Genomic DNA, 20,549 nt, shown 5'->3' on the forward strand with positions numbered 1-20,549 from the left:
GTGCATAAAAAAAGTAGAACGAGCAGGTCAACAATTCAGAAAAAAAAAATATCAATGAGCTGCAGTTCGCACATGCGCAGTATAGGAACGCGTACGTGACGGGCTAAGCTAGTTAGCGCTAGGGTCCTCCTGTCTAACCTCACCGGTTGGTGTAGCTGGCAGTCCCGCATAATGTTCAGAGCCGCCGTCCGACTCTCTGTCTCCGGTGTCCGGAGCTTAACCCGTACGCAGCCAGGGTGCCAAGGTATCTGCTCATTCTGCTATCACCTCTGAATGTTTATTTTATAATTTGGTGGCGTATGAAACAGTCAGGGCGAAGTTCTAGTGGAAACCAAAGCGTGGCTGTCGGCCAGTTAGCCAGTGTAACTATCACTTCTAACGACACGCCACACTGTTAATGTGTTAATGTGTCAGTCAAATAATGTAGACTTTCGTTTGACACAGCCATTACCCACATAATCTTACTGTGTGCTGCTCTGAGATTGCCCCGGTGGCCAGCTTGGTGCTGTCCGTGTCCTTGCCGTGACCGAGTTGGAAGGCTCAGACTCGGGCCCTGCGGTTGCCGATGCTAGTTGCTAACATGCTAACTAGGTTAGTTGACTACGGCTGCGTTCAATCACCCAGTTAGTCGCCGAGTTAGTATTGTTGACATCAAGCCATGGTTTGGCGCAGTCTATAGCAATCGGGGAAACACACCTTATTCTAATGGTATCGTGATGTTATGGCAAAAGCTCCGCTGCTTTGGCTTCCATCTGTCAGGAAAGTTAAATTAGGCAGATGTAGATTCAGGACAGTTACAATGAATGTTAACTAGACGCCTAGTCCCCACATCTTCTTGAATATATTATTAGCACCATAGTACAGATAGAAATCTCCTGTCAGTGTGTATGCGCAGTCCTGCGTTACATCGCTAGATAGCATTTCTCCCTCTCCCACTTCGCTCCCCGTAGATATCCTTGATTGCGCCCTGTTTGCCCTTCTGCACCGCCTGACACTAGATACCACAGCTTTATTTTATTGACGACAGACTGCTAAACTAAAAACAGTTTTCCTTGTGCAGCTCTTTTGGCCCCAAGGTGTTACTCACATGGGAAGCAGGAGACAGACGAGGAGTTTGATGCCCGCTGGGTCACCTATTTCAACAAGTCAGACATTGACGCTTGGGAGCTGAGAAAAGGTACGTTTACGTGAAAGATGGTGAGGCTGGATCACTGAAGATATAAGCCCTGAGAAATTAAAAACTGAGACTGAATACATAGTGTCCAACAGTTATTGCAGAGATAAGAACAAGAAAGTTGTTTTGGCAATACAGGAGTGTTTACCGTGTCAACAGAGTTGTTAACTGGGGGAGATTTGCTGTGCGCTGAGATTTGGTGCAAGCAGTGAGCATGAATGCTTTATGACAAGATTGGCTTCATCAGATTAGTGCATTACTGGGATGAAATCATTTAGTTGATTTTTTTTTTTTTTTGTAATGGATATTACCAAAATATGTTATCAGTATACTGTTTTGTAGTAAGATTACTGAAATGTAAACAGGGAAACATTAAAAAATTTGATTTAATAAATATGCAAAATATACATTAAATTAGTACTTATTTTTGAGTGACAGACCCGATTCTCTGAACATGTGACCAGTGTTGCCGGGACTTTTTCTGTATAATTTTGAGGTAAACAAATATGAAGGCTGGGAATCTTTTGAAATGTTTTTAATACTAATGGTAATTCGTTACCTGCGTTTCAGTACAGATACCAAAACAATATCTTACTTTGAGGAATGTACACGTTTTTTCTACTTAACTCACCTCCACTCCAAACTTCACAAACATTAAATATTAGACAAGTAGCCGTGCAAGAACTTTGCCTGAATAAAATAAAGTCTAAAATGGCAAAATTATGATTCTCATCAGAAACTGTCTGATCAAAGGATAAGTAAAGAAGATTATCAATCTGAACAAGCATTTAATGCCAGTTTTTGGTACTCGACAGTTTTCGATACTTCATGCTACACACACTTTTCGGACGGTAAACGTAAATCTACCGAAAGCTATTTAGATTTGATGTCTAGCCATGGTCAGTACAACCCTCTTAGTTGGTGGGTTTGTAGAGTTCTGATTGGTCAAGTTCACGCTCAGACAGAAAAATGGTACAGTGTGAAAAAATGCTGCTCCCTCGTTCATTTCAGTGAGACCACTCTATCGATGCAGCAAGTGCGCTAACACAGGGTATGGCCAAAAAAAAAGTTGAACCTGGCTGAACATTTTTGCAACACGTCATCATCTAGCAAGGCTCTGGCAAATGAAATACATTGAAGTGCACATTTCTGATAAATATTTTATAATGTCAGTATTTCTACTGTCTACCTGACTATTCGCACGAAAAAGATAACATGATTGACGGTGTGATAAGTTTCCAGAGAAATAAAATCCTCTCTCCTTTTTTTGGCATCTGAGCCTTCAAACGCATTCATGTTTTATTCAAACTGCACTTCCTGAATCATATTTCATCATCTCACTGGCATCTGAAGCATGGCATATTTTTTATGACGAGGTTGTACTTGGTCTGAACACTCCTTTAAAGAAAAGAGCACAATGGAAGAGATTTTTTTGATTTGCAGGACAGAGTGGGAAAGGCTGTTTTTTTTTTTTTTTTTTTAGCCGAAACATTTTAAAACCAGAAACTCGAGGAAATGGCTCAGCAGGCAGTCTTAGTGGTTGAACCTTTCATTACAATGTAAACAGGAAGTTGTTTTTCAAAGAAGTGTTGCAAATGTGGTTGATTTACAATTTCAACTTAAAAATTGAGACCACATTAAAAGATTATTCCATATTTTTCTTTTTTTTCAGCAAATCCCATGAAATAACCAAAACCAACAAATCGTTAGTCTCATTACTCTCAGTACTTTTTGACTTCCTTACCCTGTCTGTGGCTATCAGTCTCAAGCCCACTGGCTTCTACTGACGATGTAAATCTTGATTTTTTTATTTTATCATTTATCATTTCTTCATTTTTAAAAGGGGCAAAGTAATTTCCTAAAACAGCAGGGTGCTGTAGTTTTTAGCAAACATTACTCAGATGAATTTTGAAATTATTTTCAGCAGTAGGTTAATTCAAATTTGATGTGCTACTGAGTATTTTTAGCTCCAGGACGGGATGTGTGATCAACTTAAAATAAACTACACTGCCCTTGTTCATCATAATGTAGGGGCATGTCACTTAGTAACTGTGTAGCTTATTTACGGAGGTCTATGGTTCAGACTTTGACTACACAGAAAATACCTTTTTTATTGGGATTTGTTCATTATTGGTTTTGGTCGTTTCATGGGATCTATTCACGTAGGAACAATATAGAATAGCATCAGCCATACCCTTAAAACAACAGATGAAACGAAAGAATTGTGGTGTATAGTTAAAGTGCTGATTTCTGTCTCTGTTCTCCAATTAAAAAGTGTTAATTCCTCCTTTCAGGGATGAACACATTGATTGGTTACGATCTGGTACCTGAGCCAAAGATTCTAGAGGCAGCACTGAGAGCCTGTCGGAGATTAAACGACTTGGCCAGTGCTATCCGAATTTTGGAAGCTGTGAAGGTGAGAGAAAAGCTTCTCAGCTGGGTAATCATTCAGGGAATATTGCCAACCAGCATCTTTGCAGTTGGTGGCCATAAGTTAACGATTAATGGGTTTTACCATTGCTTATTTCCTCAGCACAAAGCAGGACCTCATAAAGAGATCTACCCGTACCTGATCCAGGAGCTACGGCCAATATTAGATGAGCTTGGCATCTCCACACCTGAAGAGCTCGGCATTGACAAAGTGTAAATGAGTAGGTATTCCAAGTCTCTGAATAGGCATAGATTTTTTTTCCCCCTCCCATGTTTGTCATAAGATGGCATTCTAACAGAAATTTTTTTTTTTTTTTTTTTTCAGATATCTGAGAGTGGATATCCCCAGCACACAGAACCCTTGTACTTAAATGTTTGCCTCATATAATACATGTGATATTTAATTTGGCCTTTATTACGTTCTTTTGCTTGTAAAATATTGATGAACCTAATAAAGGAAAATGTATCTTTATTGAGTGTCACAAGTATTTTTGGATATTTGAAATAGCTTGAGTACATGTTAAAGCAATACTTCTTTACAAGTTGCTTTAATAGAGAGAAGAGCGTCACTTTACAGCGGTGTTTGAGTGTCCAGACGTTCTTGTGAGACTCACATTTTGCCACCAGGGAGCAGTGTTTTCACATGAATGTAAAAAAAATCATTCTACTGTGTTCAGTCTATATTGCATCTGTTTTCATTTCAGGGAAAATTTACATGCTGATTAAATAAACTTGTTCAAACGGCAAATGGTGTAATTTTATTATCAACACGTGACTGGACTATTGCAAAAACAGAAAAAAAAAAATTCAAAAATTATTTTCAAAGACCAGAATAGAAAAGTGCTTCTCAAAGTCCGTGAGTTTTGCAGCACTCAAAGTCTTTGAATAATAGTCATGAGTGTAACATGCTAATCTTTTAATAATCAGATTCATATCTTTGACTCTGATCATCGAAAAGTCAAAGATAAAAATTGGATTATTAGCTTTATGAGCAGACAATACCTGAAAAAAGTTGTACCTACCTGCTTATCTCAAGGGAAAATATCTAAATTCTGATTGTATCATTTCAGAATATTTAGAAAATATTACTTTTTTTTTTTTTTTTTTTAAATTATATGTAAGTTATCTCAGAGCTCTTTTTCACTGCACCCTTTGCTAGTATGTTTAGCTATTCATCGAAACTTTAACGCAATGGAGGTGCAATGGTATCGTCACGCCCGAAAGTATTAAATGATTTTTATATTATTTATCAAGCGTTAAAATGCTGTAATGTCTTATCTGGAATCTTCTGAGATGCCTGAGACAGGTTACAACATTGATGTGCAAACATCCTCACAGAATGAGAGGATTTAAACACATCTATCAATGACAAAACATTCTACATAGGATTTTTTTGATGTTTTCCACATATCTAATACTGTGTAACATTCATAAATGAATAAACCATAGCGTGCAAGTAAATTCCCAGTTTGCTTGTTAATTGAAAAACTGTACCTGTACCTGCTACAAGGTGACGTTTACTGGGCCTGACTATATCTGTATGAGAAGAACAGATACTTAGATATTTGAGAGGAATGACTGAGGTTCACAATACAATACTTTTTGTCATGTTAGGTAAAAGTAAAATGGATTTATTATTGTGTTGGAGACCCAAACACCAACAAGAACACCCCAGAAAGCCTTTTGAAGCTTTTAGTTCTTGTTATAAAGTTTTAAAGTAAAGCACGGTTTAGGTTTTTATATCCTTGCAATCTAAAAAATCTATCTATCGATCAAAATCTATAACTGCTCCGTTTGACTGCTAGCAGGTAAGAATGAGTTGAAATTCCTCTCTTAATTTAAGTACCGTTTTGCCTTAAGCTCTCTCTTGACTCTTAGTTTTGCTCGTTTCTAGAAACCAATCGGGTCGTGTCAACAGTATCTGCCCTGGGCTTTTTATAGAGGGAGGGGAGGAACTATAGTCACTGATTCAAAAGCAAGCACTGTTACCATATGTAGTATGTAACTGCTCAGAAAGTTGGTTTATTACCCAACAAATAGTTAGGATAAACCTGTTTCTATTGTTTGGACTGCTTGAGAGTTCCCTTAATTCATAGCACTATTCACAAATAAGGTAACTGTGTTGAAGTGGCTATTGGAAACTAGTTTGTACTGAGTGATGCAAAACACCACGGCTACAGCATAGTGGCACCTAGATTACAGAAATAAATCTTGGACTCTTTGGGGAATTCACTGAAAATATGAGATGAGATGAAACATGACCTGAGTCACCTGCAGGCCATTCACTTTTTTTTCCCCTACCTTCGTTTTAGATTGTTTAGTTCTGGTCCAAAGAAAATAAAAGAGCAATGACTCCTGAAGCTTGACTTTACAGCCAGAAATAATTCCCATGCTGTGAAATGCAAACAATTAAAAAAACAAAAAAACAAAAACTCACTAGCCTTTGGATGCAGAGGTCAGATCCATTTGCAGTGTGAATGAAGCAGCTCCAGACTAAAAATCTGCGTTGTCATATTTTTAGTCGTGTAACCTCCATAACCGAACCAGTGTTTTATGACAGTAGCACTGGCCTCGGGTCTAGGGTTTAGGGTTTAGGGTGGGTTGTCTTTGTGAAGTGGGCGGGTAGTTGTGGAGAGATGCAGGAATGAAAACCCACTTTACGAGCTTCACGTACGGGGCGGGCCTTTCATTCATCCAAGTTGGGGGGGGAGTAGGCCACTCAGTCAAAGACAATCAAAGATGTTTGAGTTTCCATGCGCAGTGACCAGGGAGGTAAAACGCAGGGCATTATTACCCCTCCTCCAGCTCCGATCACTCCGGCCTCCACACTGCACGGCTTTTTAAATCGCGTTTGATCAGAAGAAATCTTTTCTGGCCAAAAGAGAAAACTGGTCATGCGATTTGCTTCCGCCGAAGGAAAGAAGGAGAAACTAGATAAGACCTGTTGGCGATGATGGATTACTCAAAGGCGCAAATGGTGAGTGTCGACGACTGCTTGGGAACGCTCCCACTCCTGTTTCTTACAGTAACAAAGCAAATGACGATTAATGTAATCATTACTAAGAACATTTGCAATGTTATGATGCAGTTTTTTTTCTTCGCAGTTTTTGATCCCCTTGATCATTCTTTTCCTATGGGTTGATGCAGGCTTTATAATTGCATTTATCTGCACTTTTAAATAAAGTTGATTTTTCCATTCATAAAACCCGAAGAATCGATTAGTATCGCAAGCCCTTTCTTTCTTGTCGTCTTTCTTTTTTTATTTTTATTTAACTAGATTTTTACGTAGTGAGGACACAGAAACTCCAAGTGGGAAACATTTGTATCCTGCTACTGATTTATTCACAAGTAAATCAATGCATTTTCTGTTAATAATTGTCTTAAGCCCAAAAGCTTTGTTTCACTTTAATCCACTATTAATGTGCTTTCTCAGGCCGAGGCAGCCTCTCATAGCAAACTTTTCGCTTTAACTTGATTATTTGTTTCCATCCAAAACAAATATGTATATTCTTTTTCAGAGAACGCATTTAAACAACAATCTGGTAAGAGTTTAATTGGCCTCCTTTAGCCTTTTTGTACTTGTTGAATGCAGTTTCCATTATTTATAACTTTGGATAATTTGCTGCAGCCTATGAACACAAACACATCCAATCAAATTGTGAACAGTGGGGTAATATTTGATATTTTCCACACGAAATGCTTCCTATTGTGATTTTTCTTATTTTGTTGATAGTCAAACTTGTCCGAGGAGAGCAGTTCAGCTGGGTGTCCTCAGTCCAGTCCTGCTGGGGTGAAGCTGGAGGCGGTAATGGAGCAGCTGCAGAGACAACAGGAAGCCAAACTGGAGATGAACCTGCAAGAGAAACATCTTCTTCAAGCTCAGCTCCTGTTTGCTCAGCACGCTGCTGCAGCCAGAGTCTCTGGCTCCAGGCTAGACTCTGCATTATTTGGCAAAGCAGACGGACAGACTTATCAGGAAGCCCAACAAGCTTTGAGCAGCCATCTCAGCAGAATGGATCCAGATGAAGAAGATGAAGACACGGATGTGGACGAACAGGAGAATGATGAGTTGGTGGACGATGAAGAGGAGGACGAGGAGAATGGGCTTCATCAGCAGGCGAAGAAGCCCAGACTCCAGCAGGTTCCCGGCTTCCCCTTTCCTCCTTATTCCACATCTCCGTCACCTGCTGTGAAGCAAACGTCTGAATCTCCACCTCCAGCAACAAAACAGGAGCATGAGGAGAAGGACCTGCTGTCTCCTGCCGGTCACCATGCCTTCACATCACCCAGTGGCTTCACTGACTGGGGCTTCGATGAACCATTTAAACAAGTAAGTTTTCTTAGATTTGAGTGCCAAAATCAAGGGTTGTATTGTGTTTCTTTTACATCTTTTAGAATGAATTATAGAATATTTTCTTTCATAAATTGCAGCTACAATAAATCAATTGTAATATCTCAGTCCACTCTTGGATATATTGCCGTGCTTATTGTTCCATTTTGATGTAGCCAGAGCCTCGTTTAATTTTTACAGGGAGAAGATGAACACCTGTGACTCTCCTCTTTGCTGTGTGTGTGTGTGTGTGTGTGTGTGTGTGTGTGTGTGTGTGTGTGTGTGTGTGTGTGTTGCACCTCTTATTATTAATTGTTAACTTCCTCCTGCTGAGAGTCAGGCTCACCGTTGCCCAGTCTGCCTGCTTTTTTTCTCACATGTGGAGGAAGGAGCGTATCCCTTTGGCAAGATGCCCAAACCTGATAGTGTTTATTTACTGGTTAGGTCAGGGGTCTCTCCTTCTGCCATACATCACCTAAGTCTCACACTTTCGAAAATGCATTCTCGCCACTGCCCAAGCAAATTGGTCTTGTCTGTGGTCCAGTCCTAACTGTTTAAAGCAGCTGGTTCGGGACTGACGGAGATGGCTCTATAATGAGAGCAGAGGATTAATGAAATAGCGTCAAGCACGTCTTTATGGTCAAGGTTTGCTTCGAGGGTTAACTAATGTAAGGAATTGCTGGGTAGGGTGGAGGATCTTTTTCCTCATGTCAGCCACTTCTCCTTTAAAAATGTGAAAAGAATGTAGTAAACATGAGATCCAAAGACAGTATTTATGAGCATGTTTTCCAGCAGATATGTTTAACTACTTATAGGGAACAGAGGGTCTCCTCATGGGTTTTTTTTCTTTTTTATGGGGCCTGATCTGATTGGTTCTTCTGTGTGTATGTTTCCCTTAAAAAGGCCCCAATTCAATACAATACGTTATGATTAATGAGGACCGTGGGCAGAGGGACAGCTGGGTTAGTGCCTCACAGCATACCAGCAAGCAAGTACCCATAAATTTTACTTACAGTAGTTTCAGTGGAGCATAATGAGCTTTTGGTATTTGTTATCAAGAGTTTACACGTCACTTGGTCATTATTTAGAGACTTTAGCTTTTCTTGTGTTTCTTGAAATATATATATTATATTATATTATATTATATTATATATTATATTATATTATATTATATTATATGTGTGTGTGTATATATATATATTATACGTGTGTGTGTGTGTATATATATATATTATATGTGTTGTGTGTGTATATATATATATTATATGTGTGTGTGTTGTGTGTGTATATATACATGTGTATATATACATGTGTATATATCTATATGTGTGTGTGTATATGTGTATGTATACGTATATATACGTACGTGTGTGTATATACGTGTATATATACGTACGTGTGTGTATATATGTGTATATATACGTACGTGTGTGTGTATATACGTGTGTATATATATATATACGTACGTGTGTATATATACGTACGTGTATATATACGTATATATACGTACGTGTGTGTATATATGTGTGTTTGTATATATATATATATATATATATATATATATATATTATTTGTGTGTGTGTGTGTGTATGTATGTATGTGTGTGTATATATATATATATATATATATATATATATATATATATATATATATACATACATACGTACATACGTGTGTGTGTATATGTGTATATGTGTGTGTGTGTATATATGTATATATAATATAAATTAGAAAATGGAATTACTGGTTCTTTTTATCAATGTACAATCCATGATCATTCAAAAAGTTCGGTGGTTAGTAGCCTCTTTTCAAACCTCAACAAGGCCAGGAAACTCACACCTGACGTAGATGTAGCTCAGTGGATAGCTTTGCATAATTTAGCTGTCGCTTGGCAACACTAAGTGGCAGGTTAATTCAACTGCAAGTAATCAATACATGCAGTGGGAATGTGTTTCTTTTTCTTGTGTGCAGCACCTTGAATACATTTAAAACATTTCGACAAGCACGATAATGAGATGTGAAGCTTTAATTTATACGCCTGGAGTTGTTTTTAGTTCTGTTTCTCCAAATCAGCAGAAGCAGCTCAGATGTTACTTCAACGCTAATTTATCATCTGAACAAATAGCAGTTGATGCTTCTGCTCTGACCTGTATGTGTCAAGATTTATGAACATCTTGTAGACAGATTATCTTTTGATTCTGAAGGTATTTCGCTTAATCCTGTTTACCGTTACATCAAAGATAGACTTAAAAGCAGCTAGGGTTTCTTTATCACTGCTAACTAGGGAACAATATCATTGAGTTTAGCAAACTGTAGTAAAATTTGCAGCCTATAACCAGACAAACGATTTAAATATGCTTGCACTTTACCTACCCTTTTGATTAATGTTTGTATTTTTTAAGATTGAATTTCAAAACAGGGCACATTTTCAGTGGATTACAATGAAGCTGTCTTATGTAACATGCATGTAAATAAGTTCACTTTGTTACAAGTAGTCTGAAATGGGTTCTTTTGCGAGTTAAATTGTGGGAAGTTAAAATAGTTGTTTTTTGATGTTTTACTCATTTCCTTCTCTGAACTGTCTCTTGCTTCCCTGCTCATTTTACTTTCTCCTCCACTCATTTTGTCACTCAGACATCGGTAGTTAGTAGTGGGTATGCTGGAAAAGCCTCGCCGTGCTGGACAGCCATTGTTCACTCATTGTGTGCGGTCTCACTGTAAAAGCCCTTACATGTAGCATGGGTGTGGACAAAGAGCCAATGTCTGCTTTCAGTCCCAGCTCCCGGCACAGCAAGGGGCCAGATAAATGATCTTGACTTGTTAGGGTGACTAAAGGCCCAATAATTTGATTTGGATTAAAATTTTGGTCTCCCCTGCTGTTACTTTGAAATTTGGTGGGGGATATGTTTTCACTGTTGCTGTACTGGAACAGCTGAAGGATTTTAATGAAGCTCATTATAAGAGGTAGTTTCCAGTTAAGGTTTTGGGTATTTTAATGAGACATTTCAAATGAAGTGTGATTTATTTGTATTTTTTTTATCTTGACTGGTTGAACAGAGACTTTAAAGACCTACTTTTACGTAGTAATACCAGTGAACCTGATTATTTGTCATTTAGATACATAAAATCATCTAAAAACCTAATAAAAACTAGCCTTTTTTAACGAAACAAAAGAAACCTTTTCCTGACCTACATAATGAATACTATCAGGTTTCCCAGGGCTGGATGTGTGAAAGCTCTGTGAGCAATTAACTGAAAGCTCTTTGTTAATAGATCCACAGTTGGTCTCCCTTGTTCATCAATAAGGGGGGAAGGGTTTTATTTCCATTTGATGGTGAAAAGACTGGGACGTTTATCTACCTTCACATCAATAGGCTTTCTGCTGCGGGAGTAACAGTCCTTTATTAGAAATTCTAAGCTGATGCTATTAAATGTGTCAACAACTCTGCCACCATAGGAGCAGAATTTTGTTTCTAAAGTGGTTACATACTGTTTAACCAGATTAACAACTGGAAACAGTGGAACAGAAAATAATTTCCCCAAGGTAAGTGTTGTTTACAGGCGTCCGTTACAACTGCGATGCCCAACCAGGCCGTACTTGTATCCCTGCTTCTGCAGTTAGGAGTACATGGAAAGATCTTGGAGTGGCTCAAGTAATTAAAAAAAAATGTAATTCTAAAAATACATCTTCATAGTTATTCAGCTGTAACACCTGTGTTGAAATTTAGCGTGTGAAAGTTAGCTAGCGAGCAGAGAGGTTGAAAAAGTTTGCTTAAAGTAATGGATAAATGGTTAAAATAATTAGCCAGAAGAAGTAAAGGATAAGTGTTTTAAATACCTAGCTAGAAGTTATAAATGTTTAAAATAGCCAAACGTAATGAATGAATGGTTATCTAAACGTAATTGATAAATGGTTCAAATAGTTAGCTAAAAGTCAAAAAGCTAAATGGTTAAATAGTTATCTAAAGGTACTGGATAAACAGTTAAAATATCGATAAAATGTTAAAATAAATAATGTAAACAAAGGATGGATGGTTAAAATGTCTAGCTTCTGCCACTACAGGTGCTTGTAGTACACATGCAAACTTGGCCAAACAGACCTAAACATTGAGGGTTAAACTGGATAAAAGTTGCCAGGACAATATCCACTTTTATACAATTATTAGTTTTAAATAACATTCAGTTTAAAACCAGTTCCAGTGAACTCTGATAGGGTGGTGGCAACGTTGACAACAAAGGCTGGGAAGCACTTTACACAGCCGTTGATTGTGTGTCAGCATTGGCAGTTTGAATTGTCTTTACTATAAACATGAATCAAGTCAAGTCAAGTGGAACTTAATTCGTCCCCAGAGGGGCAATCGGTTCTGCGACAGTAATAAGACAAGATCAAAAACACAGAGGGCAATTAAATACATTAATATAATATAATAGAAGGTCAAAAAACAGAGTACAGAAGTAAACTATGTTTAGGTACTACTAAAGTTAAAAGCAATGTTTACCAAGCGTGGTTTGGCGGTTCAAGTTGATATTACCTTTTTCTATTAGTGTTTACCATGAAATGGCTAAGGTTAGGAAGGAATGTTTGTATCTTTTGGGTTTGGCTAGGGGGGGTACTTAAAACGGGCACTCGAAGGCAAGGTCTTTAACTCTAGGTGCAGGGGGCTGGGTGCTGTCTGCCAGAATGGATTCTCCTTTCTTTAACAACTGTTTGTTTTACAACTCCGACAGATTTTTCTGTTGAGTACCTGTGTTACTGCTACAGACCTTGATCACCTTTGTTAATGCATTTTTCTGTTTTAGAATGATTGAAGCATATCAACGGATAAAAGAAAAAAGAAAAAAATAGACTAGATAAAAGATCTATTAAACCCGGTCATCAGGGACATGTCTACATTGAACGTAGCCAGCTTCCTCAGACAAAAAAGGCTCCCCTGGAACATACTGGTGTTACAATCAAAACTCAGGTTATTATCAATTATATTGCCCAAGTACTTGTAGAACTCAATAATTTCTACATCCTGACCATTAAAGTAGGTTATTGGTGACAGGTTATTTGTCCCCATGTATTTTATAGCTTAAAGACTGAAATTACTGTCGTTATTAACCCCAGATTGGATCAGGCTGCCATGCCAAACATTTAGGGAACGTGATAATGTGTTAAAGTACAAATTGGTGGATTAAAATGCAAATATCAAGCGAAATCATTATGAGGGAACACAAGGAAAGACAAAAAGAGTCCATTATTTTGATTAACCACAAGCTTGAGAATTGAAGCATTTGATTCTATCAAAAACTAAAACATGTTTTGTTGTCTAAAATACACATACTTGTTTTGATATTAAACATGTTCTCTTAAAACATAAGCATGAACTGAATGACACATAAGCAATGCCCTCCATGTGCTCAGAGAAAGCAAACTAGCACTGGATATCCAAGAAGAAAAAAAAAACACTATCAGCTGCAGCTAGATCAACAATAGTCCTAAAATGAATTCATTGTAGTGTCAGTTTTGAATAAAGATAGAAGCGATACTAGAACACTTCGTCCACTTAATGTAATTGTAATGACAGACCCTTCTTAAAACTGTTATACAAATCATGTTTGATTTTCAAACTTGCACCATCAGGCAGCTCTCAGCGGGCATTAGTGGGACAATAACCTCTCAGCAGGCTTTTCCGCACAGTTGCACACACACTGCCCTCAACTCACATTTTTAACCTTTAACTGTCATGTTAACGGGGAGGTGATAGAGGAATAACATGTCACATTAAACTATCTAATGAGCATGGGGCCTTTCATTAAGCTCTGTTTTACTGTGCCCAACTGTTTAATGCAGGACACTGTGGTCAGTATGTAAAGTAACATCATATATAGTACAGTACCATCTGTACATTCATTCTTGGTCTGAAATAAGCAATTGGAAGTGAACCTCTGAACTTGCCAGTCATTTTGCCACACTATCCTCATTAAATTCATCATATAAAGCAGACCTGAGACAATTTGGGGCACAAACTGCTGACTGATGCTTCACTCTGTGATTGTATTTACAGAGAGGAAGTGCCATCTGGGCTGAGGAGAATGAAGGAGGAAAAGTAAAAGGAGAGCCATCCAGGGACTTTGCCAAGGTCAGTAGATTTGGTAAATATTCGTAAAAAAGAAAAATGCCTGAAACAATCACAGAGTAACAGTTGACTAGCTTGTTGCTGATGGGTTTTTTTTTTTTTTTTTTTAAATATACAGCTGTATGAACTCGATAATGACCCACAACGGAAGGAGTTTCTTGATGAACTCTTTGTCTTTATGCAGAAACGAGGTAAGACTCCTTAATGATTTCCTACATTCTTATTTTGTTTTTCTCTGTTGCCTAGGAGGCTCTTATCAATGTTCCTTTCTTACATTTGAAGTCCATGTCTTTGTGTATCCTACCAAACATCAAATAAAATAAGTGGTGTCACTTAAGCAGCAGGAATTTGTATCGTCTGTTATTCAAGTTCAACTGCAAGTGAACATGGTATCTCGCGCTAGTACTAGACCCTTTTCCAACATAAACCACATTTGACATTAAACACTCACTTTTGTTAGAGAAATATATTTACGTTGTATTTTAAACAATTTATGTTTTAAGTATACTAGTTTATCCTATAGTTGTTTGGTATTGCAAAGATTGTTGAATGAAACATTTCCAGCTTTTTCAAACATGTAAACAAATCCAGGTGCAGCAGGACGCTGTCGGCCATCTTTACTCAAGTAGGCAAAAGACACGGCACGTGTGTCTGTGGTCTGTGTTCAGTTTTAAGCACAAAGTAATCTTATTTCTAAAACTACTTTTTGCCTCCTTCATTAATTGGCTTTTCTCCTAATCAGGATTGGAAGGGTTTGCTGTCAACCCGGTGATTGACAGACACTGCTGGCTCTAAAATCACCCCCTCCCCCTGCACTTAAATCGATGCAGCAACAAAGCTGCTGTTGTGGAATTATCCCCACCCCCACCCATCTGAAATAAGCTTCATTAGACTAGTCTAACCACACAGATTATACATGCTAAGCCATATTACCTAACATTAACCTTAGGCTCTCAGGTGGGAAGATCAGAATTTGTCCTCCATTTCATCCTCGTGCCTGTACAAGACCACTCACAGGAGTACATATCAAAGAACATCACTGCATTTCATTGCGCATATTCTCCCATTTTACTCAGGAACTCCTGTGAACCGCATCCCCATCATGGCGAAGCAGGTGCTGGACCTGTACAGGCTTTATAAGCTTGTGACAGAGAAGGGAGGTCTGGTGGAGGTTATTAACAAGAAGATCTGGAGGGAAATTACCAAAGGCCTGAACCTCCCCACGTCGATCACAAGCGCAGCTTTCACCCTCCGCACCCAGTAGGTGTCTCTCAGATTGGTAACAGAGGAGCTCACTATACGATTGATATTACATTCATAGATTTAATAATATTATTATATGTTCTGTCTTTAGTAGAGAGAGAGAGACTTAGAGAAGATATTTCATATTCTGGTAGTTATTAGAGTATCACTTGCTGTCAGTTGTGTAATCTTCTAAATAAAATATTACCATTGTACTAATGAATACATTTAAATCAAAAATGACCAAAATTCTGCAAGACAACAATAATCATTTATACACATCCATTAATTTATACAAATTAAACTCACCAGATTTGCTGATTCTGTTGGATTAGTTTGGAATTGTGTTCATTATATCTTTGCAGGTCTACATGTGATAGGAATCTAGAAATGTCAAATTTCACCCTCCTTGTTGGATAAAACTAGGATATTTCGGACCCCCATGTTGGTACAACACAAGTGCAAGACATTTTTTATTTATTGTTCTTCCAAGTTTGAAGAATTTCTAAAAGTATTAGGTGCAGCAAGTTAGTAAATTTAGTTTGAAAAGCATCCGTTAAACGTTAAAATCTTAAATGCTGAAACTTTTCTTTGTAGGTATATGAAGTACCTGTACCCGTTTGAGTGTGAGAAGAAGGGGCTGAGTTCTCCCGGTGAGCTGCAGGCCGCCATCGACAGCAACCGCCGAGAAGGTCGACGTCCCAGCTACACCAACAGCCTGTACCGCTACTCTCCCTCCCCGAGCTCTGCTCCACACGCCCACCTCTCCTCCCCCACGATGCAAACCACCCCGGCCGCGCACAACAGCCTGAACACATCCGCTAGTCCAAATCTAAAGAGAAACACAGGTATGACATTACTTTGAGTGAGTGCTGTTATATTTGTAATAAAACTGGTATCCCTGATTTGATATCCCTTATTTTGAAAGTCATTCTTCTTCTTGTCTCAAAGAAAAGGTGGTACTTCGATCACCTTTTTAACCACCTGAGATTCTATGGTATATTGTTTTATACCAATACATTAAAGGATGCCTACTGGGCTCTTAAAGAACGCTTTAACTATTTTACTATTTAAATACTTTCCTCATCATATTGAGTGTTACCCTGCCTCCATTACTTTGGCGGCAAACCAGGAGGGGCTTAAATTTCCCCACACATTTAGCAGACTGATAATGAAATGGGTATTTGTTTCAGTACTAAATAGGATTATTTTTCAGGTATATCATGAACTGCTACCATTTTATCTAAAGGAAACCTGACATTTTCCTTTGCTTTTTGTCCGTGTTGTTCTTCGTTATGACACATTTTATAATTATTTACATACATTATTTTTCATTTTTTCCAATCAGATGAGATCCCCACCCCTTTAATACCCAGCCGGCTGCCCATGGCCATGGCACTGGGGCAGCAGCAGCAGCAGCAACTGGCACAAGCTGCCACATTAGAGCATCTCAGAGAGAGGCTGGAGCGGGGAGCAGGAGGAGCTGCAGTCGACGGGCCAGAGAAGAAAATGATGCGGCTGGCTGAGGAGCAGCAGCGCCTCATGCAGCAGGCCCTCCAACAAAACCTCCTGGCCATGGCTTCTCACTTCAGCCCAATGAACCTCAAGCTTAACAATGGACACGGTGAGTTACCTTCAATTTACAGACCTTATCATTACTAAACATGTTCATAGGAAAGTCCACTAATGTGCAGTTTTTTGTTGTTCTCCCACAGAGAGCAAACAGGATTTGTCTCTGAGTATCTCCACTAATGGCGCAGCCAGTATCAGAGTATCTGTGGAGGTCAATGGTACTATTTACTCAGGTACGTCGTTCAGATTTAAAGGGGAACATGGTTGTTGTTGTTGTTGTTGTTGTTGTTGTTTTTTCTTTAAATTTCCAAATGAAGCAGTTAAGAAAAATGTATTTTAAAATGTATTTTTATCAAATCCACATTTCAATTTGTTGGAGTAAAAATGTTAAATTATATAGTTTTATTATTATAATTTAAAAAAAATTATATATTTCTTATTATCATTTTAGTCAGTTTTATTGTGTAGCATATTGTGAAAATGATGCACATTTTTATATGAGATTATACATTACTATTCATCGCACTTTATGTAATAAGCACAGCTAGACTCTCAGTTTACCGCCTTATATAACTTAAAAGAATTGTTTAACATTTTGGGAAACATGCTTATTTTCTTTCCTCTTTCAAGAGTCAGATGAAAATGGATATCAGTTTCATATCTTTGCATAAAGTATGCAGCTAGAGCCAGCAGGTGGATAGCTTAGCTTAGCATAGAGATTGCAAATGGGGAAACAGCTAGCCTGGCTCTGTCCAAAGGGGTAGAAAAAATGAGTTTATCAGCAACTGTGAAGCTTACTAATTAACACATTATTTCCTGCTTGTTTAATCAGTAAGAAAAAAAACTGAGGGGTAAAAACAAAACATTGTGGTTTTAATGAGCTTCAGTGGCCCTGGCAGTCAGATACTGAATCAGGTTAACCGTTTTCTGCTTGTCTCCAGTCTTTCTGCTAAGCTAAGCCTGTTGCCCGTAGCTTTATAAGTAGCGTAAAGACATGAAGATAGTGTCAGTGCAATATCAATACAACTGTAATTTATTTTCTTTTGCATCTGTTTTTTGTGCCTGTTTGTTTCTCTGTTGTGCACACTGTAGCATTATAATTAGTTAAACTCCATTCATCTGTATGCTGAGCACTTTATATGGAGAGAATGACACTAAATTCTACACTGAACTTTACCTTAAAAGTTGTAATTTCTGCAAACAGCAAGCCAGTCATACAAAACCTGTTTTTTAATAGCTATTGCTTTTAATTCTAATCCTTTCTCTGATCTCTGCACTCTAGGAACACTGTTTGCTCAGAAGTCAGCTGCTCCCGTGGCGTCACAGGCTGTAACTCTGGCAGGAACAAGTGGTTTCAGTGCCCTCTCCTCCTCCCACAGTCCCTCATCTTCATCTTCCACCTCCTCAAAGGGACCAAATTAAGGCTCACTGGCTTTTAAATCTATTCTGAGCCAAATGATTGCACAGTATTCCTCTCTTGTCAGACAAGAACTATATGAACTTTAGGGAAAATTGGCTGCAACACATGAATTAATTCAGTTTTTTCTAGCATTGTTTTTCCATTTCTTTGAGGGCGTAATGTTCTTTAAATGATTCTTGTCAAGAGGACATTTGTTTTACCTCAAAGGCTTCAAGACTGACTATAATGTAGATTTGGATCTCAGTTTACCTTAGTGCTGGTCAGAAGCTTTTTTTAAATGTAGTTGCATTCACGTGTAAAGGGCTTTACAAGGTTTGTTCAGAAGTATCTTTAGAGTAGAAAAGTGCACGATGAGAACCAATGCCAAGCTTTTTTGGGTGTCAACTGCATATATAGCTAATTATCAAACAGGTCTGTGGTTGACTTTTTTTTTCCAAGGTCATGAGTAGAAAAGTGTGGTTGCCAAAGTGCAGCTATTTAAGACCAAAAAGCCGTAGCTCAGTGTCGTATCTCCTGTCTGTAACGGTTTTGCTGAAGCCATTTTTTTTTTTTTTTTTATCCCTACTGGTAAAAATTTGGTTTAATGTGAGTGAAATGTTATAGTTTATACTTTTCATAGCAGCTTTCAGGGATTATGTACATCATCGTTTTCCAGAAATTGTGTCTCCTGAAGAATCAAATGGAATTTAAAAGAAATTGGTTTTAGGTTGGTTGGATCTTTTTTAATGTTTTGTATTGTGTTTTATTTTTTTCCTCAAATTTTTTTTTTATTTTTATTTAATCATATAGCATGGCCTGAAAAGTGCAAAACAGTTATTTCATATCAGCTGTGAATCAAAGGCAAAATTTGGTCAACAAGAATTCTGCTGGGAGCTAAATGTAAGAAAGTAGTGATACAACATTTACCTCATTTGACTTCCCATGTTGGTAAGTTTCTTGGGAATTTCTTCAGGAATGTCCTCTGAATGTCCTCTGGACTCATCACTGTTATACTCTATCTAATAATATATTGCTGTGTTGTATTTGTATAAACGCAGAGAATGTATCGTTAATTTCCTCAAGCTTTTAACAAGTTAACACTGAAACAGGTCTACCTCACTCTTCTAGTGGACTATGCAATACTTAATGCAGCATGTGTTGATTTAGCCATCTGCTGAAATACGTGGACAATCAGGTAGACATATTGCAAACAAATGTCACTGTGAACTTGACAACTAAAAAAAAAAAAAAAAAAAAAAAAATCAAGGTTGATATTAAACTCTGTTTTGGTCTTTGATTAACATATTTCTTGGACATGTGGCCATGAGGAATAAAGCAATCTTGTGTTCTGTAGAAAGGCTGTTCTTTGTTTATGAGCTTTTACATTTATAGAGATATGTCGAAAGATCTTGGTTTTTCATTTTGTTGTTATTGAAGCTACTACAATTTTTCATGTACCGTGTTTTTTTTTTTGTTTTTTGTTTTTTTTTTTAATGAATTTGTGTCTTTTTCATAGTTGTTTCGACAAATCCATAATAAGTAAGCAAGACAAAATTTTAAGGCATGTGTGACAAAATAATCTCCAAGGTCCACTTGCTACTTTTTTGAGCTTTCAACTGCACCACACAGACTTCATCAGTAATTGAGTTGAGATTATTTTGTCACATATACTAATCCTAATGTCAAGAATGAAGTGCCATGATCAAATCTATATCGGACCTACCTGTCAAAACCCTGGTTTACAAAGTGTTTCACAGTTACAGTGGTAGAATGCAACTAATTACATTCAGTCACATACTTGTACTTTACTTGTGTATTTCCATTTCATTATTTTTAAACCTTTATTTGGAAATATTAGTTACTAGTTAATGTACAGATTAAGATTTTAAAGGGAGTATTTTTATATTGCAGTATTGCTACTTCAGTTAAAGTAAAGGATCTGAATAGTTCCTCCACCACTGAATAGTGCATACCAAAATGAAAAGAATACATAAGTGAGCGGCCAGATGGGGGTAGCATTTCCTCCTCCGTACAAGACACACACACCATTTCAAGTTCAGAGGGTATTACGCATCCATAAACATGCACATTTTTTTAGTATTTCTAGTTGATCGTCACTTCACGCCACTTTTCTCATTATCATTAACCTGGAACCTTAACCAATGGACCATTAAGATGTTAACTTTTTAAGCATGTCCTCCCCTGCGTTTTATTGTGAGTAATGCTTTATTTGTAATTGCTGCGTTGGTGGAAAACCAAATGTATATTTCACATATTAAG

At 37.7% G+C, this 20,549-nt stretch overlaps 2 protein-coding genes across 2 annotated transcripts; both read left to right on the top strand.

Annotated features, from left to right (window-relative positions):
• The first annotated feature begins 79 nt into the window (after window positions 1-79).
• Window positions 80-4,076, top strand: LOC120793685 (cytochrome c oxidase subunit 5A, mitochondrial-like). The gene is made up of 5 exons (XM_040133966.1): window positions 80-244; window positions 1,061-1,177; window positions 3,469-3,590; window positions 3,708-3,825; window positions 3,930-4,076. Exons 1-4 carry the CDS (start codon window positions 172-174, stop codon window positions 3,819-3,821), a joined length of 426 nt encoding a protein of 141 aa, XP_039989900.1. The 5' UTR covers window positions 80-171; the 3' UTR covers window positions 3,822-3,825; window positions 3,930-4,076.
• Window positions 4,077-6,293: 2,217 nt separating this feature from the next.
• On the top strand, window positions 6,294-19,506 carry LOC120792672 (AT-rich interactive domain-containing protein 3A-like). The gene is made up of 9 exons (XM_040131904.1): window positions 6,294-6,581; window positions 7,338-7,934; window positions 13,985-14,059; window positions 14,175-14,247; window positions 15,133-15,316; window positions 15,896-16,146; window positions 16,647-16,922; window positions 17,014-17,103; window positions 18,153-19,506. The coding sequence occupies exons 1-9, from the start codon at window positions 6,555-6,557 to the stop codon at window positions 18,290-18,292; spliced, it is 1,713 nt and encodes a 570-aa protein (XP_039987838.1). The 5' UTR covers window positions 6,294-6,554; the 3' UTR covers window positions 18,293-19,506.
• Window positions 19,507-20,549: the final 1,043 nt, after the last annotated feature.

The sequence above is a fragment of the Xiphias gladius genome, chromosome 8 (assembly GCF_016859285.1).
Source record: "Xiphias gladius isolate SHS-SW01 ecotype Sanya breed wild chromosome 8, ASM1685928v1, whole genome shotgun sequence".
Taxonomy (NCBI): domain Eukaryota; kingdom Metazoa; phylum Chordata; class Actinopteri; order Istiophoriformes; family Xiphiidae; genus Xiphias; species Xiphias gladius.

What these genes read in the sequence shown, in the direction of transcription:
- LOC120793685 (XM_040133966.1), top strand. Translation starts at nt 172, where the DNA reads ATGTTCAGAGCCGCCGTCCGACTCTCTGTCTCCGGTGTCCGGAGCTTA. An exon ending in CGCTTGGGAGCTGAGAAAAG is followed by an intron (nt 1,178 to 3,468) that starts GTACGTTTACGT and finishes TCCTCCTTTCAG; the next exon opens with GGATGAACACATTGATTGGT. An exon ending in GAATTTTGGAAGCTGTGAAG is followed by an intron (nt 3,591 to 3,707) that starts GTGAGAGAAAAG and finishes TTATTTCCTCAG; the next exon opens with CACAAAGCAGGACCTCATAA.
- LOC120792672 (XM_040131904.1), top strand. Translation starts at nt 6,555, where the DNA reads ATGATGGATTACTCAAAGGCGCAAATG. An exon ending in TCGATGAACCATTTAAACAA is followed by an intron (nt 7,935 to 13,984) that starts GTAAGTTTTCTT and finishes TTGTATTTACAG; the next exon opens with AGAGGAAGTGCCATCTGGGC. An exon ending in GCTTTCACCCTCCGCACCCA is followed by an intron (nt 15,317 to 15,895) that starts GTAGGTGTCTCT and finishes TTTTCTTTGTAG; the next exon opens with GTATATGAAGTACCTGTACC.